Here is a 25,520-nt window from a genome sequence, read left to right as displayed (position 1 = left end):
GACCTAATAGACATCTACAGAACTCTCCACCCCAAATCAACAGAATATACATTTTTTTCAGCACCACACCACACCTATTCCAAAATTGACCATATACTTGGAAGTAAAGCTCTCCTCAATAAATGTAAAAGAACAGAAATTGTAACAAACTGTCTCTCAGATCACAGTGCAATCAAGCTAGAACTCAGGATTAAGAATCTCACTCAAAACCGCTCAACTACGTGGAAACTGAACAACCTGCTCCTGAATGACTACTGGGTACATAACAAAATGAAGGCAGAAATAAAGATGTTCTTTGAAACCAACGAGAACCAAGACACAACATACCAGAATCTCTGGGATGCATTCAAAGCAGTGTGTAGAGGGAAATTTATAGCACTAAATGCCCACAAGAGAAAGCAGGAAAAATCCAAAATTGACACCCTAACATCACAATTAAAAGAACTAGAAAAGCAAGAGCAAACACATTCAAAAGCTAGCAGAAGGCAAGAAATAACTAAAATCAGAGCAGAACTGAAGGAAATAGAGACACAAAAAACCCTTCAAAAAATAAATGAATCCAGGAGCTGGTTTTTTGAAAGGATCAACAAAATTGATAGACCGCTAGCAAGATTAATAAAGGAAAAAAGAGAGAAGAATCAAATAGATGCAATAAAAAATGATAAAGGGGATATCACCACCGATCCCACAGAAATACAAACTACCATCAGAGAATATTACAAACACCTCCATGCAAATAAACTAGAAAATCTAGAAGAAATGGATAAATTCCTCAACACATACACCCTCCCAAGACTAAACCAGGAAGAAGTTGAATCTCTGAATAGACCAATAACAGGAGCTGAAATTGTGGCAATAATCAATAGCTTACCAACCAAAAAAAGTCCAGGACCAGATGGGTTCACAGCTGAATTCTACCAGAGGTACAAGGAGGAGCTGGTACCATTCCTTCTGAAACTATTCCAATCAATAGTTTGGATTATTATAGTTTTGGAGGATCCCCAAAAGAGGGAATCCTCCCTAACTCATTTTATGAGGCCAGCATCATCCTGATACCAAAGCCTGGCAGAGACACAACAAAAAAAGAGAATTTTAGACCAATATCCTTGATGAACATTGATGCAAAAATCCTCAATAAAATACTGGCAAACAGAATCCAGCAGCACATCAAAAAGCTTATCCACCATGATCAAGTGGGCTTCATCCCTGGGATGCAAGGCTGGTTCAATATACGCAAATCAATAAATGTAATCCAGCATATAAACAGAACGAAAGACAAAAACCACATGATTATCTCAATAGATGCAGAAAAGGCCTTTGACAAAATTCAACAACCCTTCATGCTAAAAACTCTCAATAAATTAGGAATTGATGGGACGTATCTCAAAATAATAAGAGCTATTTATGACAAACCCACAGCCAATATCATACTGAATGGGCAAAAACTGGAAGCATTCCCTTTGAAAACTGGCACAAGACAGGGATGCCCTCTCTCACCACTTCTATTCAACATAGTGTTGGAAGTTCTGGCCAGAGCAATTAGGCAGGAGAAGGAAATCAAGGGTATTCAATTAGGAAAAGAGGAAGTCAAATTGTCCCTGTTTGCAGATGACATGATAGTATATCTAGAAAACCCCATTGTCTCAGCCCAAAATCTCCTTAAGCTGATAAGCAACTTCAGCAAAGTCTCAGGATACAAAATCAATGTGCAAAAATCACAAGCATTCTTATACATCAATAACAGACAAACAGAGAGCCAAATCATGAGTGAACTCCCATTCACAATTGCTTCAAAGAGAATAAAATACCTAGGAATCCAACTTACAAGGGATGTGAAAGACCTCTTCAAGGAGAACTACAAACCACTGCTCAAGGAAATAAAAGAGGATACAAACAAATGGAAGAACATTCCATGCTCATGGGTAGGAAGAATCAATATCATGAAAATGGCCATCCTTCCCAAGGTAATTTACAGACTCAATGCCATCCCCATCAAGCTACCAATGACTTTCTTCACAGAATTGGAAAAAACTACTTTAAAGTTCATATGGAACCAAAAAAGAGCCCGCATCGCCAAGTCAATCCTAAGCCAAAAGAACAAAGCTGGAGGCATCACACTACCTGACTTCAAACTATATTACAAGGCTACAGTAACCAAAACAGCATGGTACTGGTACCAAAACAGAGATATAGATCAATGGAACAGAACAGAGCCGTCAGAAATAATGTCACATATCTACAAGTATCTGATCTTTGACAAACCTGAGAACAACAAGAAATGGGGAAAGGATTCCCTATTTAATAAATGGTGCTGGGAAAACTGGCTAGCCATATGTAGAAAGCTGAAACTGGATCCCTTCCTTACACCTTATACAAAAATCAATTCAAGATGGATTAAAGACTTAAATGTTAGACCTAAAACCATAAAAACCCTAGAAGAAAACCTAGGCATTACCATTCAGGACATAGGCATGGGCAAGGACTTCTTGTCTAAAACACCAAAAGCAATGGCAACAAAAGCCAAAATTGACAAATGGGATCTAATTAAACTCAAGAGCTTCTGCACAGCAAAAGAAACTACCATCAGAGTGAACAGGCAACCTACAAAATGGGAGAAAATTTTTGCAACCTACTCATCTGACAAAGGGCTAATATCCAGAATCTACAATGAACTCCAACAAATTTACAAGAAAAAAACAAACAACCCCATCAAAAAGTGGGCGAAGGACATGAACAGACACTTCTCAAAAGAAGACATTTATGCAGCCAAAAAACACATGAAAAAATGCTCACCATCACTGGCCATCAGAGAAATGCAAATCAAAACCACAATGAGATACCATCTCACACCAGTTAGAATGGCAATCATTAAAAAGTCAGGAAACAACAGGTGCTGGAGAGGATGTGGAGAAATAGGAACACTTTTACACTGTTGGTGGGACTGTAAACTAGTTCAACCCTTGTGGAAGTCAGTGTGGCGATTCCTCAGGGATCTAGAACTAGAAATTCCATTCGACCCAGCCATCCCATTACTGGGTATATACCCAAAGGACTATAAATCATGCTGCTATAAAGACACATGCACACGTATGTTTATTGCCGCATTATTCACAATAGCAAAGACTTGGAACCAACCCAAATGTCCAACAATGATAGACTGGATTAAGAAAATGTGGCACATATACACCATGGAATACTATGCAGCCATAACAAATGATGAGTTCACGTCCTTTGTAGGGACATGGATGAAATTGGAAATCATCATTCTCAGTAAACTATCGCAAGAACAAAAAACCAAACACCGCATATTCTCACTCATAGGTGGGAATTGAACAATGAGAACACATGGACACAGGAAGGGGAACATCACACTCTGGGGACTGTTGTGGGGTGGGGGGAGGGGGGAGGGATAGCATTGGGAGATATACCTAATGCTAGATGATGAGTTGGTGGGTGCAGCGCACCAGCATGGCACATGTATACATATGTAACTTACCTGCACATTGCGCACATGTACCATAAAACCTAAAGTATAATAATAATAATAATGATAATAATAATAATAAAAGAAAAAAAAAGACATTAAAGAAGATCTAAATAAAAAAAAAAAAGAATATATAAAGACTTCCTACATTAAAGTAAGAAAAAAACAACCCATTTTGTAGGTTGCCTGTTCACTCTGATGGTAGTTTCTTTTGCTGTGCAGAAGCTCTTTAGTTTAATTAGATCCCATTTGTCAATTTTGGCTTTTGTTGCCATTGCTTTTGGTGTTTTAGACATGAAGTCCTTGCCCATGCCTATGTCCTGAATGGTAATGCCTAGGTTTTCTTCTAGGGTTTTTATGGTTTTAGGTCTAACGTTTAAGTCTTTAATTCATCTTGAATTAATGTTTGTATAAGGCGTAAGGAAGGGATCCAGTTTCAGCTTTCTACATATGGCTAGCCAGTTTTCCCAGCACCATTTATTAAATAGGGAATCCTTTCCCCATTGCTTGTTTTTCTCAGGTTTGTCAAAGATCAGATAGTTGTAGATATGTGGCGTTATTTCTGAGGGCTCTGTTCTGTTCCATTGATCTATATCTGTTTTGGTACCAGTACCATGCTGTTTTGGTTACTGTAGCCTTGTAGCATAGTTTGAAGTCAGGTAGCGTGATGCCTCCAGCTTTGTTCTTTTGGCTTAGGATTGACTTGGCGATGCGTGCTCTTTTTTGGTTCCATATGAACTTTAAAGTAGTTTTTTCCAATGGGAGAAAATTTTCGCAACCTACTCATCTGACAAAGGGCTAATATCCAGAATCTACAATGAACTCAAAACAAATTTACAAGAAAAAAACAAACAACCCCATCAAAAAGTGGGCAAAGGATATGAACAGACACTTCTCAAAAGAAGACATTTATGCAGCCAAAAGACACATGAAAAAATGCTCATCATCACTGGCCATCAGAGAAATGCAAATCAAAACCACAACGAGGTACCATCTCACACCAGTTAGAATGGCAGTCATTAAAAAGTCAGGAAACAACAGGTGCTGGAGAGGATGTGGAGAAATAGGAACACTTTTACACTGTTGATGGGACTGTAAACTAGTTCAACCATTGTGGAAGACAGTGTGGCGATTCCTCAGGGATCTAGAACTAGAAATACCATTTGACCCAGCCATCCCATTACTGGGTATATACCCAAAGGACTATAAATCATGCTGCTATAAAGACACATGCACACGTATGTTTATTGCAGCACTATTCACAATAGCAAAGACTTGGAACCAACCCAAATGTCCAACAATGATAGACTGGATTAAGAAAATGTGGCACATATACACCATGGAATACTATGCAGCCATAAAAAATGATGAGTTCACGTCCTTTGTAGGGACATGGATGAAATTGGAAATCATCATTCTCAGTAAACTATCGCAAGAACAAAAAACCAAACACCGCATGTTCTCACTCATAGATGGGATTGAACAATGAGAACACATGGACACAGGAAGGGGAACATCACACTCTGGGGACTGTTGTGGGGTGAGGGGAGGGGGGAGGGATAGCATTTGGAGATATACCTAATGCTAAATGGCGAGTTAATGGGTGCAGCACACCAGCATGGCACATGTATACATATGTAACTAACCTGCACATTGTGCACATGTACCCTAAAACTTAAAGTATAATAATAAAAACAAAAACAAAAAAAACCAATAGAAAAATAAGCCATATGTGTGAACATTCGCAGATGAGAATGAGTGGTCAGTTAAACATATTGTATTAGTTTTCCATTGGTCTATGACAAATTACCACAAATTTAGTGTTATAAAACAGCACCCATGTATTATCCCACAGTTTTATAGGTTAGAAATCTGGGATGATGTGACTGAGTTCCCTGCTTCAAGGTCTTATAAGGCTGAAATCAAGGTGTAACTTATTCTGCAACCAGCCAGATAAATTGATTAGCTTAGGCCCTCCTAGATAATCTTCCTGTTCTAAAGTCAGCTGATGAGTAATCTTAAGTACTTCTGCAAAATCCCTTTAATCATGTAATGCAACATAATCATGAGCATGACACCAGGGGCCATCTTAAAATTCTGTATGCACATGCCATGTACAGAAATGTGGACATCATCAGCAATCGAGGATCCCACTTTAATACCATATTGAGATACCATTTTCTGCTAACTGAATTGTCAGATATTAATAAATCTGATAATGCCCACTGTTCCTGGAAATATAGAACAGCAAGAATTCTTATACAGTGCTGATGGGAGTATACGTTGACACAGTTACATTGTGCAATTCAGCATTATGTGGTAAAAGTAGAAGGTGTGCACACTTCATTACTCAAGAATTCTGAGTATATTCTGGAGAAATTCTGACACTCGGAGACATGTACAAGAATGTTCATAGCAGTATTGTTCTGAATAGCCAAAAAATTGGAAACAGTGTTCATTGACAGGAAAATGGGTGAGTAAATTTTTGTTTGGCCACATGCAGAATGTTGCATAGCAGTGAAAATTCTAATTACAAAAACATCAATGAATCTTAGAAACATATTGGAAAAATTAAACTAGTATAGTGCAATTTTAAAGAATTTATTGAAGTAGAATATACATACCAAACAGAATATATGAGAAGTGTGTAGTACAGTAGTCCCAGCCACTCAAGAGGCTGAGGCGGTAGGATCGCTTGAGCCCGGGAGGTTGAGGCTGCAGTGAGCTGGGATTGTGCCACTGTGCTCCAACCTAGGCAACAGGGAAAAAAAAGTGTGTAGTTGATGAATTTTCATAAAGTGAATATACCCATGTAAGCATTGCCCACATCAAGAAAGAAAACTTGATCAACAAATATTGTGCAGTTATAATACAGCTAAAAATCAAGAAAAATGAAGCTGTTTTACATACAGATACATATATTTATGTTAGAACCATTTTTTTTAAAAGCAAGAGAATAACAAAATTTACGTTAGTGATTACCTGTTGGTATTTACAAAGAACAAATACAGTGGTATATGCAACATTATTTACCATTTCTTGTTACTCAGTTGGATGGTAGATTTATGGGTTTTGTTTTATTATTCTTCATTGTTTACATATGATAGATGTTTTGTATATATCATTTCTTAATAAGATACAGTTTTAGAAAAGAAAAAAATAAGATTATTTTAAAGAAGGATGAATCTGTAAGATTTGATTACAGAAGTTATTCCAGGTGAAAGCTATAATGTGGTGAGGTTGTGATTGTTAGACATATGGGGAAATAAGAAGTCTGATTTAGAGTTTTTATAGTGTGAGTTAGAAAGATAAAATGGCTCAAGCTGTGTCCTCAGTAAACCTACAGGCTGATGGAAAAAGATACATAAAAACAAATGCAGTAATACATATTAATATAAAATTTTAAATACAGTTGTGACAGAAACAGTGTTAGTAGGAATCGCTACAGGTTTATACTGGTTAAGGGAAAAGTAAAGATTGTTAGAAAATAGATACAGAAACAGCAAATGAAGTGTGGGAAAATTAAAGGAGAAATAAGTTAATAAAAGATAAAATAATTTAAAAAGCTAAAAAGATATATTTGGATCACGTGAAGAATTCTAGGTGAAGATGCTATTCTGTGGTAAAATTATTTTGGTAAGGCATGTTAAGTTGTTGAGATATTAGAAAGGTATTTACACAATAAAATTATTATTTAAAATAGAGTTTGGAGCTAGGCATGGCGGCACACGCCTGTGCTCCTAGCTACTTGGTAGATTGAGGTGGGAGTATAGGCTTGTGTCCAGGAGATCAAGGTTGCAGTGTGCTGTGATTGCACCCATGAATGGCCACTGCTCTCCAGCCTGAGCCCAACATAGTGAGATCCTGTCTCTAAAAACAACAAAAAATAGAATCTAGCAAATAAAGCACTGTAGATAAAATGCTTCCCTAAAGTGAAGAATGTATTTACAGTATGAATAAAATGAAATCTGATTTTCATGTTGAAGGAAATACGGGCTAGTGAATCACATTCAAAGAATTTGGAGTTAGACCTTAATTTAAATACCTGCTTTGCCTTTTTTGTTTTGTTTTGTTTTTGGAGGCAGGGTCTTGCTCTGTTGTGCAGGCTGAAGTTCAGTAGTACAATCATAGCTCACGGCAGCCCTCAAACTCCTAGGCTCAAGTGATCCTCCCAACTCAGCTTCCTGGAGATAACAGGCACATGCCACCATGCCCAACTAATTTTTAAATTTTTCATAGTCTTGCTGTGTTGCCCAGGCTGGTTTCAAACTCCTGGCCTCAAGAGATCCTCCCACCTTGGCCTTCCAAAGTGCTGGGACTAAAGGTGTGAGGCACCATGTCCAGCTCTTGCTCTGCCTTTTAATATCCATGTATCCTTAGGTGAATAATGGAAACTCTTTGCGTTTCTGTAGAAATAATGGTAGTATCTCCTAGTATTATAGCAAGGGCTAAATGAGAGTATGGAAAGCCCATAGCTTAGTGCCTAGTATATGTTAAGTATTCAGTAGATGTTCCTAAATGAGGACTTTATAAGCTCTTTGTTTTTCAAATAGATTTAAGATTTCTTGTGATTAAATTAAAACTTTATCACTTTAATAAAGAAAATCATAAAAGTTTTCTCATGCCTAATAACTTCTCTTCTACTTATTATTACTTTTATTTTTATTACAGATCAATGTAAGAGTAACTACAATGGATGCTGAGCTGGAATTTGCCATTCAGCCCAATACAACTGGCAAACAACTTTTTGACCAGGTATCATTCAACTGCATGAAATATGCAACTTTTGACACCATAGTGTGAATGTTGTTGCATACCTCTTTCTCTGTTTTACTGTACTTTTGCTGATAATCCAACAGTGTACCACTTGGAATTTTTCATAGTAGCTATTCAGATATCCCTAATACAGCAGTAGGGATATTCTTTATTCTTTCACATTCCTACATTTGTGGGAGAGGACTTCTTGAAAATAATTTTCAGCAGGCATTTATTTAACATCTATGAGAAGTCATTGTGATGGTGACTAAAAGGGATTCAAGGATAATCCACAAAGTTGTTGAGTGAAATGAGTAGGAATCCTGGGCAGAAGGAACAGCAGGAGCGAAAGGCATAGGAAGTTACAGGTTGAGAGCATCCCTTATCCAAAATGCTTGGGACCAGAAGATTTTGGAATATTTGCATATGTATAATGAGATATCTTGGGGATGGGACCCAAGTCTAAACACAAAATTCATTTATGTTTTGTATACAACTTATAGGCTGAAGGTAATTTTATAAAATACTTTAAATAATTTTACGCATGAAGTAAAATTTATACTGAGTTTTGACTGCGACCCATCACGTTAGGTTAGGTGTGGAACTTTCCACTTGCAGAGTCATGTTGGTACTGAAGAGGTTTCAGATTTTGCAGCATTTCGGATTTTGGATTTTTGGATTAGGGATGCTCAACCTGTATAGGCTATACGGAAATCACTAACAACAATTTGGTGTCATAGGTTCATAATGTATGAGGCAAAGGTTGGGATATGGAGGTCAGGTATCCGGTATGTTAAGGAACTGGGACTACTGATCTTATCTTTCTTCTCAGTCTTGAGTACGCATTAGTCACCTGTGGAGCTTTAAGAGAAGGGAGAGGAGACAGTGCTTGGAAACCGTTTCCAGAGATGCTGATTTAATTGTCTGGGCCTACTGTAAATCGTCAGTATTTTAAAATTTAAGCTTCCCAGATAATGTTGTATTGCAATGTAAGCAAGTTTTGCTGAGAAAACGAGGTAAGAGATTGGCCCCAGGGATTAAGTAAGAACATGAAGAAACTGTTGCAAAGAGAGAGGAAGGTGGTATATATCATGCATGGCATGAAACTTAAAGGAGGATAACTTTTACATAAACTTTACATACACTCTTTCTTAGGAGCAGGAGAGCAATAGCCTGTAGTCAGAATAATTTGATCTTAAAGAATGAAAGAGTTTCTAGCATTTCAGCAGTAAGTAACACTAGATACCTTGGTTTTGTTAGTTGTCATTCTGTCAAATACAGATTCAAATCTGATGAAATAAAAATTCTAAATTCTGTAAAGTTGTTTATTCTCCTGACAAATAATATACTTAATCTCCTGATTTGGTAATTCATAAATTTAAAAGTCCTGATAAGGTCTTTTTGGATGATGAAAAGCTTTTTGTGTGGATGTGCAAAATTTTAAAGCAATATCATAAAGAGCTGAGTTCACCATACCTTGTGAACCAATCTCCAATTTTTTCTTTTTTCCAAACCACTTTTGTTCTGGTATAATATCCACTTCTGTTGATTCTTCTGTGCCTCCTGTTTGTGAATATATAGTCTATCTTATTTGAAAAAAAAGTGAATAGAGTTAGCATTTATTGTACTTCATAGCAAATTGAAATGTTATTTATAGCAAGTGAAATGTTTGTGGCAGCCAAAAACTAATCAGCAAGTTATCCTTTTTGGTATTGGATACTAAGAAATTTGTTTTTTATTAAGTAGAATTACTTTCACTTGGATACAGGAAAATGAAACCTCATTTATTATAGGGCAGTGATGTATAGTGGTTTAGAAGTGTGGACACTGGAGTCACACTGCCTGCAGTAGTTGTAGTTGTAGCTGTTTGACTTTGGACAAATTAATCTCTTTGCCTTATTTTTCTCGTTTGTACAATTAGGATGATGGTAACGTTACTTCTTCAGAGGTTTATTGTGAGAGTTAAGTGAAAATCTATGTAAAGTACGTAGAACAGTATTTGATAGTTTTGTGTATATCTCTTTCTATTTATGTAGATAAATACAGTGTCATGTGCCACATAATGACATTTCGATCAATGACGGGCCACTTATGCCACAGTGGTCCCGTAAGAGTGTAATAACCATATTTTTACTATACCTTTTCTATGTTTAGATACGTTTAAATACACAAATACTTAACAGTTGTGTTAGAGTTGCCTACAGTATTCAATATAGTAACATGCTGTACAGATTTGTAGCCTAGGAGCAACAGGCTGTACCGTATAGTCTAGGTGCATAGTAGGCTATACCATTTAGGTTTGTTTAAGTATACTCTATGATGTTCATACGACGATGCAATTGTCTAACGATGCATTTCTCAGAATGTATCCCCATCGTTAATCAACCCTGACTACACACACGCACATACAATTCGTATTGTAAATGGTCCAGGTTATTATTACTTATTTCTTTATTAAAAAATTTTTTTTTTTAGATTGGCTCTCACTCCTGTTGCCCCAGGCTGGAATGCAGTGGTGCGATCTCAGCTCACTGCAACCTCTGCCTCCCAGGCTCAAGCGATCCTCCTACCTCACCCTCTTGAGTAGCTGGGACTACAAGTGTGCTTCACCATGCCGGCTAATTTTTTTTTTGTATTTTTGGTAGAGATGGGGTTTCGTCATGTTTCCCAGGCTGCTCTTGAACTTCTGAGCTCAAGTGATCCGCCTGCCTCGGCCTCCCAAAGGCCTGTAATCCTCAGGATTACAGGCGTGAGCCACCGTCCAGCCTGGTCTAGATGATTGAGTATTGTTATCTGTTATGGACTCTTCTCAGCAGTTCTTTAGTCCCTGTTCTATTTCCTGACTGCTTTCCTTGAACTCAAATGCAATGATGAACTTTCCTTGAACTCAAATGAAAGGATTGAAAAATGCAGGCTTGACTTTTGTATGTAGTGTGTGTGGGATAAGCTGGCAGGTTCAGGTCAAGTCAGGGGTAAACTGGGTCCTCTAAAATGAGAGCACATAGCTACATGAGTCCATGTGTAGTAAAGCCCCACGTCTGATTATGATGTTGGATCGAGGCCAGCTGCTCTGTGTTTGGGGACTCTGAGTGCTTGAAGTCCTTTGGTTTGCTTCTTGCTGACTTTTTTCTTGACTAGCCTCCTCCGTTAGCTGCTTCTTGTGGGATTAGTGTACAGAGTGTTCATACCCCCAAAGAGTGTGCAAGAACATCTGTTAGGGTGAAAGAAGTATTAAAATATATTTTTAGGCTAGACTTGGTGGCCCACGCCTGTAATCCCAGCACTTTGGGAGGCCAAGGTGGGAGGATTACTTGAGGTCAGGAGTTCAAGAGTGTAATACCATATTTTTACTGTGCCTTTTCCTGTCCAATATTGCAAAACTCTGTCTTTACTAAAAATACAAACATTAGCTGGGTGTGGTGGTGCACAGTTGTAATCCCAGCTACTCAGGAGGCTGAGGTGGGAGAACTGCTGAAACCCAGGAGGTGGAGGTTGCAGTCTGCACTTCAGTTTGGGCAAAAAAAATAATAATAGTAAATTAAAAAATATATATATGTACATATATATAATGTGTATTTTTAAAAATTTTTTAAAATATATGCTTTATAGTGTATTAGCATGATAGTGTGTAACTTGTAAATAAATATACATATGTTATAGTTATGTGCCCAAGCAGATTCGCTTCTAAAAGTATGTGATCAAAAGTTTATGGGAGCTCAAAGGACAGCCTCACTAAAATATATTAATTAAAAAAAAAACATTCTAGGAGCACCTTCTGAAGAAGTAGAGAACCACTGGGGAGATAGGGCCTTTTAGGGAATTTCACAGCTGAGCTTTCTTGTTCCTTGTATTTGTGTAATAGTCTAAAGTTAGTTAAGCTATTATCCCTTGTGCCCACTGTGGAGCATCTCCCTTTTGCTTAGCATTGTGACTCTCACAGAGTGTGGAGGCAGAAGCTGAGCCCACCTGCTTTGTTATACTTCTCTCTGCTGCTTTTGACCTCTACATTACTACTCCTGCCACTCCAAGCTTGAATGTTTTCTATGGCGTTGCTGGGGCAACCTATCTTTTACCAAAGTTAGATTATTTGGAATCTCGTTTTGTCCACATTGAATTTTTCATTGTTTGACGTTGATCAGCTTTTGCATTATCAGTATGAGACTTTATATTCCACATCTTCTAGAAATTTCTCACTTTTTGCTTTCTTTTTTTTTTTTTTTTTTTTCCGAGACAGAGTCTTACTCTGTCACCCAGGCTAGAGTACAGTGGCGCCATCTCAGCTCAATGCAATGCAACCTCCGCCTCCCAGGTTCAAGCAGTTCTCGGCCTCAACCTCCTGAGTAGCTGGGATTTTAGGCGCTTGCCACCACGCCCGGCTAATTTTTGTATTTTTAGTAGAGACGGAGTGTCACCATGTTGGCCATGCTGGTTTTGAACCCTTGACCTTGTGATCACCTGCCTCAGCCTCCCAAAGTGCTGAGATTACAGGCGTGAGCCACCGTGCCCGGCCCACTTTTTGCTTTTTTGATGGTAACATTTTCTAAATGCTTTTTTCTTATTTTTAATTCTTTTTTTTTTTTCAGACAGGGTCTTGCTCTGTCACTGAGGCTGGAGTGCAGTGGCATAATCACAGCTCACTGCAGCCTTGACCTCCTGGACTCAAGTGGTCCTACCACCTCAGCCTCCTGATTAGCTAGAACTACAGATTTGCGTGACTACTCAGCTGATTTTTTTTTTTTTTTTTTTTTCAAAGAGACAAGGTCTCCCTACGTTGCCCAGGCTGTTCTGAAACTCCTGAGCTCCTCCTGCCTTCGCCTTCTAACGTGTTGGGATCACAGATGTGAGCCACTGTGCCCAGGAAGTGTTTTTTTCTTTTTTTCTGTCATTTCAGTGAAAATTTTCAAGAGTGGGAAAGTAAATGGAAGGGTTCAGTTTGCTGTCTTGAAACCAAAAGCCTGGAATGTTTTAAGATTATTTGTGTGTGTGTGTGTGTGTGTGTGTGTGTGTGTGTGTGTGTGTGTGTTTTGAGACGGAATCTCACTCTGGCACCCAGGCTGGAGTGCAGTGGTATGAACTCGGCTCACTGCAGCCTCCGCCTCCTGGGCTCAAGCGATTCTCCTGTCTCAGCCTCCTGAGTAACTGGGATTATGGGTGTGCACCACCACATCTGGCTAATTTTTGTATTTTTAGTAGAGATGGGGTTTTACCATGTTGACCAGGCTGGTCTTGAACTCTTAGCTTCAAGTGATCTGGCTGCCTTGGCCTCCCAAAGTGCTGGTATAGGCATGAGCCACCCTGCCCCGCCAAATGTTTTAAGATTATTTTTTAAAAAACAGGCTGGGCACGATGGCTCATGCCTATAATCCCAGCACTTTGGGAGGCTGAGGTGGGCAGATCGCTTGAGCTCAGGAGGTCAAGACCAGCCTGGGTAACATAGTGAGACCCTATCTCTACTAAAAATATAAAAAATTAGCTAGGTTTGGTGATGCATGCCTGTGGTCCCAGCTACTCGGGAGGCTGAGGTGGGAGGATCACTTGAGCCCGGGGTGGGGGTGGAGGTTGCAGTAAACTGAGATTGCACCACTGCACTCCAGCCTGGGTGACAGAGTGAGACCCTGTCTCAAAACCAACCAACCAACCAAGGGCCAAGCGCAGTGGCTTGCATCTATAATCCCAGCATTTTGAGAGGCTGAAGTGGGAGGATCACTTGAGGCCAGGAGTTTTAAGATTAGCCTTCGCGACATAGCAAGACCCCTGCCTCTACAGAAAACAAAACAAAACAAAACAAAAAAAACATTAACTAGGTATGGTGGAATGCGCCTGTAGTCCCAGCCATTCAGGAGGCTGAGGCAGGAGGATTGCTTCAGCCCAGGAGGTCAAGGCTCCAGTGAGCCGTGAATCACACCACTGTACTCCCTTGTGGGTACAGAGTGAGACCCTGTCTTTAAAAAAAAAATAAGCAAAAAATCCCACAAAAAACCAAGAATGTTTATTATTTAAGAACTGATAATCTTTCTGTAAAGCTTTTAAAATGTTAATGAACTTTTACCTCCCCTAGATCGTTTTCCTCATTTTATTTTAAATATAGATTTTTTAAAAAAACATATGCTTTTGTTAGGTGTGGGTAAGTCCTGGGTGTGTATCCTAACTCCACCACTTTATTTACTCTTACTTTCTTTTCTTTTTTTTTGAGACGGAGTCTTGCTCTGTCGCCCAGGCTGGAGTGCAGTGGCACGATCTCGGCTCACTGCAAGCTCTGCCTTCTGGGTTCATGCCATTCTCCTGCCTCTGCCTCCCAAGTGGCTGGGACTACAGGCGTGCGCCACCACGCCCGGCTATTTTTTTTTTTTTTTTATTTTTAGTAGCGATGAAGTTTCACCGTGTTAGTCAGGATGCTCTTGATCTCCTGACCTTGTGATCCGCCCGCCTCGGCCTCCCAAAGTGCTGGGATTACAGACGTGAGCCACCGCGCCCTGCCTACGTAGTCTTACTTTTGAGTGTCTACCACAGGCTAATCATTCTGTGAGATGCTATGGATTTTAAGACACATAAATCAATAATCTCTGTCCATAAGTATTATGCAGTCAAGGAGGGTAAATAGACACACTGCTAATCATAATTATGATAGAGTAAATTTTCTAATAGCAGGATAGATAAAGTCCTGTGGGAATATCAGGGAACAAGTGATTAATTTTATCTAGATGGTAGGAGAGCTTTATTCACAGAAGGCACGTTAGTTGAGCTGGTGCTTAAATAATAAATTGTTCAATAAGTCATAAAAATACAGAAGACCCATTCTAGGCAGAGGAAGAAACATCAGCAAAAATGTAGAAGGGTGGAATTTATGGTATGTTCTAAGAATGGTTTCTTGCTCAGTGAAGGTAGAACATGGAATATATCAGACACTTTTCTTATCAACAAAATGATACCATTTGCCCTAAATATACCAATAGGGTACTTGTGGGGGTAAATAGAAATTGGAACGTATGATTATGAAAACTATATATATATATTTTCAGGACTTTTGTTATTGTTGAGGTCATGATAAATAAGGAAAAGGAGGTATGAAAAAGTGGATCAAGTAAGAGGATTGAAGTGACACTACAAAATTGAGGATTAGAGGCCAGGTGCAGTGGCTTACGCCTATAATCCCAAGACTTTGGGAGGCAGAGGCAGGCAGATAACCTGAGGTCAGGAGTTTGAGACCAACCTGGCCAACATGGTGAAACCCCATCTCTACTAAAAATACAAAAAATTAGCTAGGCGTGGTGATGCATGCCTGTAATCACAGCTACTTTGGAGGCTGAGGCGGGAGAATCACTTGAATGGAGACGGAAGTTGCAGTGAGCCGAGATCATGCCATTGCACTCCAGCCTGGGTGACAAGAACAAAAAAAAAAAAAAAAAAAACTTCTTCTCAAAAAAAAAGAAAAGAAAAATCGAGTATAGAAAACTTGAATTTGAGTTTTCAAAAATGTTCCTTTAATATCTTAAATTTAGGAAAAGCCTTTTCTATGGCAAAGGGATATACGTATACTTATGTAGTTTTGTTCTCCTTTTGAAGTGTAGTATCATCTAGACACAATGTGTATGTCGGACTGAAATTGTTTTTTTTTGTTGTTGTTGTTGTGTTTTAGGTGGTGAAAACGGTTGGTTTGCGTGAGGTCTGGTTTTTTGGGCTGCAGTATGTAGACAGCAAAGGTTATTCTACGTGGCTTAAACTAAATAAAAAGGTAAAATATGTATGATAACATTAAAATAATAATTAAGTTGAAGTTATCATGAGTTTGTGCTGGAAAAGCTAAGTCTGACTGATTCCAAGCTTCCTTTTGTAGTTATCTGTTAATCATTATGAGGTACCATGTTTTTTTTAATTCAATCAGGCGCCATCAGCTTATCATCTCAAAAAAAAAGAAAAAAGAAATGCTTACTTTTCCTATTTGAAAACTTAGCCTATAACAAATATTAAAGCAGGTATTACAAATGGCATACTAACTACTTCAATTTTGATGTAAATACCTGTAGGATAAGCTTCTGAAGAATATGAAAAAAAGTTTTCAATTTGGTTATTAGAATCTGAGTTATAGGTGACATTAAAGAGCATAGAATCTTGTATCACATATATTTGTTTACAGATTTAGAATATTACACACTAAAATCTTCATAGATTTAGAATCTATTTCACTTTTCATTTTCTTCCAAAAAGAATTTGATGTGACTAGGTCTAATTATTGTAAACTTAAGGTTTTTGTTGATTATACTTGAAATTATTTTTCCAGGTGACACAGCAGGATGTTAAAAAAGAGAATCCTTTACAGTTCAAGTTTAGAGCTAAATTCTTTCCTGAAGATGTTTCTGAGGAATTAATTCAAGAAATAACCCAGAGACTCTTCTTCTTGCAAGTTAAAGAAGCCATCTTAAATGATGAGATATATTGCCCGCCAGAAACTGCAGTTCTTTTGGCTTCCTATGCTGTCCAAGCCAAGTATGGAGATTATAATAAAGAGATTCATAAGCCAGGCTACCTGGCTAATGATAGACTCCTACCCCAGCGGTAAGTGAAACATGCGTTTGCATTATATTGTCTGAAAATTATATTCTAGAAGTCTATAAATAAAATGTTTTTCAGGTTTTTGGTTTTTTTTTTTTTTTTTTGGAGACAGGGTCTGGACCTGTCACCCATGCTGGAGTGCAGTGGCGTGATCTCAGCCCACTGCAACCTCTGCCTCCTGGGTTCAAGCCATCCTCCCACCTCAGCCTCCTGAGTAGCTGGGTCTATAGGCACATGCCATTATGCCCGCTAATTTTTTTTTAAATGTATTTTTCATTGAGATAGGGTTTCATCATGTTGCCCAGGCTGGTCTCAAACTCCTGAGCTCAAGTGATCTGCCCACCTCAGCCTCCCAAAATGCTGGGATCACAGGCATGAGCCACCACACTTGGCCTTTTTTTTTTTTTTTTTTTTTTTTTTTCAGATTTTAAGTTGCCAGCTGGATCACGGGGTGTACTTCTAAAAATCATTACCTAGCACCTCCATAGATTTATATGCTCTATAATTACCTAAGGTTGATCTATCTCTTCTTTCCTCATTCCCATAGGGTAAGCAATAAATGGAGGCAGTGATAATTTGGACTTGAGGAAAGGATGTGACTGTTGCTGCTTGGTACAAATTCTAACACAGGCAGGTGCTTAATAAGTGAGAGTGAGTGGCAGGCTGTGTTTTCTTCATAGAATTCCCTGACTTTTTTTCCCCCCGCTGAGATAGAGCCTCACTCTGTCACCCAGGCTGGAGTGCAGCGGTGCAATCTCAGCTCGCTGAGATTGGAGTCTGCCTCTCAGGTTCAAGTGATTCTCCTGCCTCAGCCTCCTGAGTAGGTGGGATTACAGGCATCTGCCGCCACGCCCAGCTAATTTTTGTATTTTTAGTAGAGACAGGGTATCACTATGTTGGCCAGGCTGGTCTCGAACTCCTGACCTCAAGTGATCCTCCCACCTCGGTCTCCCAAAGTGCTGGGATTACAGATGCGAGCCACTGCTCCTGGCTGAATTTTCTGACTTTCTGAAAAGGCTTTTTAAACTAGGGTTTCAGACTCCTAGGCTGGTGCATTGTTCTTATCTACAGTGTACTGCTGCTTCTATAATGGCTATTTTAAAATAATATGGCATAGGAAAAAATTACCAGAAGACCTAAATTTTGAGTACTGATTACCCTTTGCTATATATGTGACCTTAGGTACGTGACCTAAAACCTCTGAGCTCAGTATCTAAATCTGCCAAGTGGGGATAATAATCCTGCTCTGGCTACCTTCTAGTTTATGATGATAATTAATGAACTATATGATTTACAGTTTTAATTGTCAAGTGGGATACAAGTGTTATTTGGTAGTATTATTGATGGAATCTAGAAGATGGAACATCAAATATTACTTTTTAATTTTTTTTTTTTTTTCTTTGAGACGGAGTCTTGCTCTGTTGCCCAGGCTGGAGTGCAGTGGCACGATCTTGGCTCACTGCAACCTCTGCCTCCCGGATTCAAGCGATTCTCCTGCTTCAGTCTCCTGAGCAGCTGGGATTACAGGCACGCACAACCACACCTGGCTAATTTTTGCATTTTTAGTGGAGATAGGGTTTCACCATGTTGGTCAGGCTGGTCTCGAACTCCTGATCTCAAATGATCCACCCGCCTCGGCCTCCCAAAGTGCTGGGATTATAGGCGTGAGTCACCATGCTCGGCCAAAATTTAATTATTAAATGTCACAGTGTTCCGCCCTTTAATTTTGTAGCAATAGTAGTCACCTTGGAAAAGGATAGAATTATGTAAGTTGTTCACCAAGAGAGTCAGGAATATGAGATATTTGATAGTCTGTTTATATTCTTCTGGTTTTGAATGTTATTCTAACCTAACATTCTTCATCTTAGATTACTGAATTGAGTAATCAGACTATTATGGTGGAATTTCATTTCATATAAGGATTACCTTCTGTTTTATAATCAGAATTACTTTAAAAATTTATTTAAATGTTAAAGAATAGGAATGCTTTATCTAAACAAGTACAGCATTGATCTTTCATTGTTAAGCCAGATTGCTGTTTGGTTGAGCAGCAGATGAAGTAATTGGCTTACATTTCATAACTCATGTGATTAAAAAAAATCTCTTAAACACTACAATAACACACAAGCACAGTTATTTTAAATACATGTGTGCTCTAACCTACTCTGTTTAAAAGGAAGGAAGGTGGCTAAATGCTTTAGATAGGGTTACTTGTGGTTGCTAGTGCAAATGCCCATTTCAAGATTTGTGCCTTAATTTTGTAGGTCAGTTGTTCCTTCAGAGTTGATATTCCCTGGAGGACTAATTCAAGCCATCTAATCTTAAATGAGACTTAGTCATAAAGTTAGAATGCCATTTTTTTTTTTATTTTCTGTTTAGAACAGAGAGGATATTTTCACAGTGATTGGCTTATTCCAGTATGGTATATAGGACACTTTTTCTCAGTATCTAAGTACAGTCTGGGGAGGAAATGAGTAACTAGGTTATTTGGTGATAATAAATAAAATAATTTGGTGATTCTGATACATTCTGATTTCTTGTATTGAAAAACCCAAATGAGCAATCTGTTCTTACTGTAGAAAAGTTTAGCTCTTGTGGTATATATAGATAATTAGCTCCACCAGATAGTATTGCTTCATTGCTTCCCTTTGAAAAGAGCTAGATATACATAAACTTTTACATACCAGGTTTCTGACTTTGGCAGCTGGGTATTTGGTAATACCTTTTGTCAAAATGAGTGGAAGAAAAAATACATTTGAGGGGGAAGTTGAATTCAGTTTTGAACCTATTGAGTTTGAAATATGTGCAGTATAACCAAGAGAGGTATCTAGTATTTATTTGCGTATGTGGGTGCAGACCTTTTAGAACAGTCTTGGACTATAGATACAGTTTTGGGAGTAATCAGTGAGTAGATGGTAATTAAGCCATGAGAATGAAAGAGATCAACCTACCAAGTACATAAAAATGAGAAAAAGACCTTGGGCAGATCTTGTTGGACCTCAGCTTTTGTCTTTGGGTTCTGCATTCACAGAGTCAAGCAACCACAGATTGAAAATATTTGGAAAAAGTAACAGCAATGAAAAGGTATAAAATTTAAAAAATACAGGATAACAATACATAGCATTTGTAGTGTATTAGTGTGTTATTACACTACATAGCAGTAATAATATAGTGTATTAGTATTATTAGCCTAGAGATGATTGAAAGTATACAAGAGGATGTGCATAGGTTATATGCAAATATTGCACCATTTTATATCAGGGACTTGAGCATCCACAGATTTTGGTATCCACGGGGAGTCCTGGAACCAATCCTTTATGATGGATATGGAGGGACACCTGTACTGAGACAAAATGGCCAGAGATTCAAGAATAATTCTATACTAGAAGATGGCTGGGCATGGTGGCACATGCTTGTAATCCCAGCTACTCGGGAATCTGAGACATGAGAATCACTGGAACCTGGGAGGCGGAGGTTGCAGTGAGCCTAGATGGCGCCACTGCACTCCAGCCTGGGCGACAGAGCAAGACTCCATCTCAGAAAACAAGAATAATACCAGAAGAGTATTATATCATGGAAGCCAAGGTAAAAGAATACTTTGATGGAGAGAATGGTCAGCACTGCCAAATAGTATCAACAGGTCAAATATGAGGAGAACTAAAGTATCTGTTGGAATAAGGAGATTGGTAGTGACCTTAGAAGAGCAGTTTCCAGCCAAGCCTGGTGGCTCACACCTGTAATCCCAGCACTTTGGGAGGCCGAGGTGGGCGGATCACCTGAGGCTGGGAGTTCGAGACCAGCCTGACCAACATGGAGAAACCCCGTCTCTACTAAAAATACAAAATTAGCCGGGCGTGGTGGTGCATGCCTGTAATCCTAGCTACTCGGGAGGCTCAGACAGGAGAATCGCTTGAACTCGGGAGGTGGAGTTTGCAGTGAGCCGAGATTATGCCATTGCACTCCAACCTAGGCAACAAGGGCGAAACTCTGTCTCAAGAAAAAAAAAAAGCAGTTTCCATAGAGTATTGGGTGTTTGAGCCAGATTATGGTAGACTGGGGGCAGTGGATGTCAGGTACGGAAATTGAGGTTAGTGTATAATGGACAGCCCGTAAAGGAAAGTTGTCTCTGAAAAAGAAAAAAAATAGGGGTTGGGAAAAATTGATTAATTCATTTATTCACTCTACAAATTTTTGAGGCCCTCTTTAGTACTGGCATTGGGCATATAATTATGGTAAGCAATCAACTGCACTGGGTTATGTCTCCAAGGCTGATTGCATGCCTCTCTGTGAGCCCAGAGGCCAGACAGCAAGAAAGACAAGAAACTATGGAAACCTAAGCTCTCTAAGAAGGAAGATAAAACTCTTCTCCCCAAAAGCAAGAGCTTGGAAAAGATGCCTAGAGAAAGGAGCAGAGTATAATAAGAACATAACAGTATGTCTGAGACCCCTTTAAGGAATTTACTCTAAGTAGTAGGTAACTTATCCAGGGGGAGATTTTATCATTCCTTTATAGTGCCAAGAAATCCTTGGGTTTCATGCAAGATTTTTTATACAGTAAAACAGTAATATTTTAACACCACAGCTTCTGCTGTCAGTAAAGTAGGATCTGGTAAATAAAGGTGAATAATTATCATATGAGCCACAGAGAATAGAAATCATAAACCGCAGTGTGCACAGTAGGTAACTTATAATCATGTTGACTTTGCTGATTTGGTGTTAAAATAGTAGTAGTAGAATATAATGTTTGTATTTGGCTGGGCGTGGTGGCTCATGCCTGTAATCCCAGCACTTTGGGAGGCCAAGGCAGGTGGACCACTTGAGGTCAGGAGTTCAAGACCAACCTGGCCAAGATGGCGAAACCCCGTCTCTACTAAAAATACCAAAAAAACACACAAAAAAGAAAAATTAGCCAGGCATTATGGCGTACACCTGTAATCCCAGCTACGTGGGAGGCCGAGAGCATCGTGGCACACACCTATAATCCCAGCTACTTGGGAGGTTGAGACAGGAGAATCACTTGAACCCAGGAAGCAGAGGTTGCAGTGAGCCGAGATTGTGCCACTGCACTCCAGCCTGGTCAACAGAGCAAGACTCCATCTCAAAAAAAAAAAAAAAGAATGTATTTGCTCACATTTGAATTAAGAACACTGAAAGGATACAAAAACAAGTTATTTGGGGAGTATTGGACTGGAGTGTGACTTTCACTCTACTTTTTAATTGAAAGTATTACCTACATAAAACAACAAAATTAGTAGCAAAAAAGTAAATACATAAAGGAAGAATTAGGGCCCAAGAATTCTGGTTTTCAGTCTGGTCTTTACTTTTTCTATTAACAATGAGCCATTTTTTTATCTAATATTTTATTCCTTTGAACTATTTGGGTTCCTATAAGCTATCTTTATAATCACTTTATGGAGTAAGTATTATTTCAAGGAATTTAAGGATCCTAGACATTTTTAATTTTGAGACAATTACTGATTATTCTGATGCAATTGTAAAAAATAAGAGAGATCCCTGGTATCCTTCTCCCAGCCTTCCTTGATGGTAACATCTTGTGTAACTACAGTACAATATTACAAGCAAGATATTGACATTGGTACAATCTAGCCACCTTATTCAGATTGCATCAGTTTTACCTGCACTCATTTCTGTGTGTATGTAATTTAGTTCTACGCAGTTTCATCATGTGTATTAATTTGTCTGACAACTACCACAGTCAAGTTACTGAAATGATTCTCTACTTTTAAAGTGTATGCTTTTGAATCATAAAGGCATTATAATTTTTTTTTTTTTTGGTCCTCTTAGTGTATTGGAACAACACAAACTAACAAAAGAACAGTGGGAAGAAAGAATACAGAACTGGCATGAAGAACATAGAGGAATGTTAAGGTATTTGGGTAGCTATTTTCTATGTTTTCTTTTTTCCCTCAAAGTATTTTCATGTTGTAACATTTATTATTACATTATTTCCAAAAGATTATTTGACTTATGTAAAGTACTAATTTTTAATTCCAGGTATTTTGCAACTTTAGTTTGATATGCTCCTACTTAAATATATTACATTTAGTTTTATTTCAACAGGGAGGATTCTATGATGGAATACCTGAAGATTGCACAAGATCTAGAAATGTATGGAGTCAACTATTTTGAAATAAAAAATAAAAAAGGAACTGAATTGTGGCTAGGTGTTGATGCTTTGGGTCTGAATATTTATGAGCATGATGACAAGTAAGTAAATTAGTTGCATAGTGAACTAGTCATTGTTCAGTGGTCTAAATGACTTTAATCTTATGTCCTGTTTTTCAAAGTAGTTTCTTGTCTTGATTACCCTTACTGTTTTCAAACTAAAAGATTAGTTAATGACATATAGACTTGTAGATGTTTTACCTCCATTTTCTTATCACCTTGCAGTTTCAGAGTTCTACTTTTCAGTGTATTTATCAAATGAGATGATTGACTTTTATTTGAAATGTGCTGCTTCAGCTCTTGTGAGTTATGTCTAGTAACTTAATTAAAATTTGCTCCCTCGATAGGTGAGAAATAATTCTTTAAAATACTATTATGCTTGACAAATAGATTGAAATTGAACATACATAAGAAATCAGCAATGAGAGAATGGATTTAATAAATATGTGTATTATATCTTAGAGGATATTTTTGAACATTTATATATGGGAATTGTTTTGAATATGTTTGGACATTAATACAATAGAATATCCCTGTATTACCCATATTGAGCACTGTAATTATATCTTGAAATTGACCAAATATTTTTTTATTATACATATATAATTCATCAATATTTTATTATATGTATAATATATGTATATTTACATATACATATATATGTACTATACAAATACGTGGGTAAATACTATATAGAGACGGTATATTATACACATACACATGCAATATAAAATACATCAGACTCTTACTTTTCAGGATTAATAACTACAATTGTCTTAGACTTTAATTTATTTGCCATACCACATAAGCATGCAAATCTATGCCAGTAATTAATGCCTTTTCCTAAGGCATTATTCTTTATTCTAGGTTGGCTCCAGAATTTTAATTTTTATTACTACAGATATCTAATAAAATATTAATTTCAAAGCATATGTGATTCCAAACAAGAGCATTTTACTATTTTTACCCTAATATCTTCTCATGTGTTTATTACAAAGCAAGTTAGAACATTATATCATTCAGAAGAGAAATTTTTGAAAAGCAAAAATGACTTCAAGACTAATTTTTGTAAACTGAATCTTTTTTTTTTTTGTTTCAGAGAATGGGATCTTGCTATGTTGCCCAGGCTGGTCTCGAACTCCTGGACTCTAGCAATTCTCGCTCCTCTGCCTTCGCCAGTGCTGAGATTACAGGAGCGAGCCACTGTGCCTGGCTTCTTAATTTTTTTGGTTGTTGTTGTTCTGGCAAATATTGGAGCAATTTTTTTAAATGTTAAAAAAGTTATTGTATTAGCTTCCAGGCTTACCTCACAAGAGTGTTGTGAGAATTATATGAGGCAATTGCTTTAGAATTTTTCAAAGTAGCATATAAACGTAGCATAGTGTTCTCTAAAATACTGTTGCATTCCTCCAGTCTCTGTTTTAAGCATGTTACTTTGACTTATATCAGGGGCCATTAGAGGGCCCTCTAATATGCTTATTGAGTAAAGAATGTTTTATGTAGAAAAGACTCTGCTGTGCTGCAGTACCTACTCTGCTTGAGAACTAAAAGGAGTATAAATAGGTAAAAATTCATGCTGTGTTGTCAGAAGCCTGGCTAAAAGATGTCTTCTGGCCAGTATAGGTGTCAAAATCATTTCTCAGTCTTAGTTATTAGGACAATAGGACAATAGTGATGCATTTGATAGGTAGTCTGAAACAGTGAAATACACGAAAAGGCAGAAACAAAATAACTTATTCCAATATGATTCCCTATATCTTTGTGTGTAGGGTGATAAAAAGGAGGCAGCTGCTGTGTATAGTCTCAAGAGTTTGAATTCCATCTCTATCATTTATCTAAATATTTATGTATGTGAGTGTTTAAAATTTTTAAGTTGAGATATAATTCATATACCATAAGATTCTTTCAAAATATACTGAAAACTAAGTATTTTTAGTATATTCATGAATATCCAGAGATTTTCAAATTAAACACAGGAAGGAAGTACTGTTTTTTTATTTGCAGTAACTTGCCCATAATTCACATGAGAAATTATAAAGGCCATTTTTTTTTCTTCCCCCTTCTTACACATATTTAAACTGTAGTTGTAGCTTGAATCCAAACAGAATAAAAACTGAACAGCTAGTTCAAACCCCAGGAGGCTCAGTTCTACACTCGGATCACCAGGTAGTTTTTTTAGATAATTTTAGGAAAATATACTGCTTTTAAGGTTCATGACACATTTATGAAATCTTTGGACAGTTATTTGTTTTATATGATTTATCAGTTTTCCCCTTAAAAGATAAGGTCAACTGTAGTTATGAATAAGTTAATACATTTTGAAAATCTGGAACTCTTAAGATTGGTCATTCAGTCAGTTTAGGTCCTAAACAGGAATTTTATTCATTGTTTCCTGCCTTTAATTAAGGAGATGCTCTCATTTTTTAAGGTTAACACCTAAAATTGGTTTTCCCTGGAGTGAAATCAGAAATATTTCATTTAATGACAAAAAATTTGTTATAAAGCCAATCGACAAAAAGGCACCTGTAAGTAATTTCTTTAATAT

General features: G+C 37.7%; 1 protein-coding gene across 3 annotated transcripts in view; it reads left to right on the top strand.

Moving 5' to 3' along the window:
* The window catches only part of RDX (radixin), a 100,533-nt gene that overhangs the window by 21,666 nt on the left and 53,347 nt on the right, over positions 1 to 25,520 (top strand). For 2 of the 3 annotated variants that reach the window (XM_054525025.2, XM_009247035.4), the window contains exons 3-8: positions 8,156 to 8,239; positions 15,876 to 15,971; positions 16,518 to 16,792; positions 22,595 to 22,678; positions 22,871 to 23,017; positions 25,404 to 25,500. In XM_054525025.2, coding sequence (XP_054381000.1) covers positions 8,156 to 8,239; positions 15,876 to 15,971; positions 16,518 to 16,792; positions 22,595 to 22,678; positions 22,871 to 23,017; positions 25,404 to 25,500 — 783 coding nt within the window. The remainder of the gene's footprint in view (positions 1 to 8,155; positions 8,240 to 15,875; positions 15,972 to 16,517; positions 16,793 to 22,594; positions 22,679 to 22,870; positions 23,018 to 25,403; positions 25,501 to 25,520) is intronic. The other variant, XM_054525023.2, reaches the window with a different exon arrangement.

Source organism: Pongo abelii, chromosome 9 (assembly GCF_028885655.2).
Source record: "Pongo abelii isolate AG06213 chromosome 9, NHGRI_mPonAbe1-v2.0_pri, whole genome shotgun sequence".
Classification (NCBI taxonomy): Eukaryota; Metazoa; Chordata; class Mammalia; order Primates; family Hominidae; genus Pongo; species Pongo abelii.
This window is presented reverse-complemented; position numbering and strand designations above follow the sequence as displayed.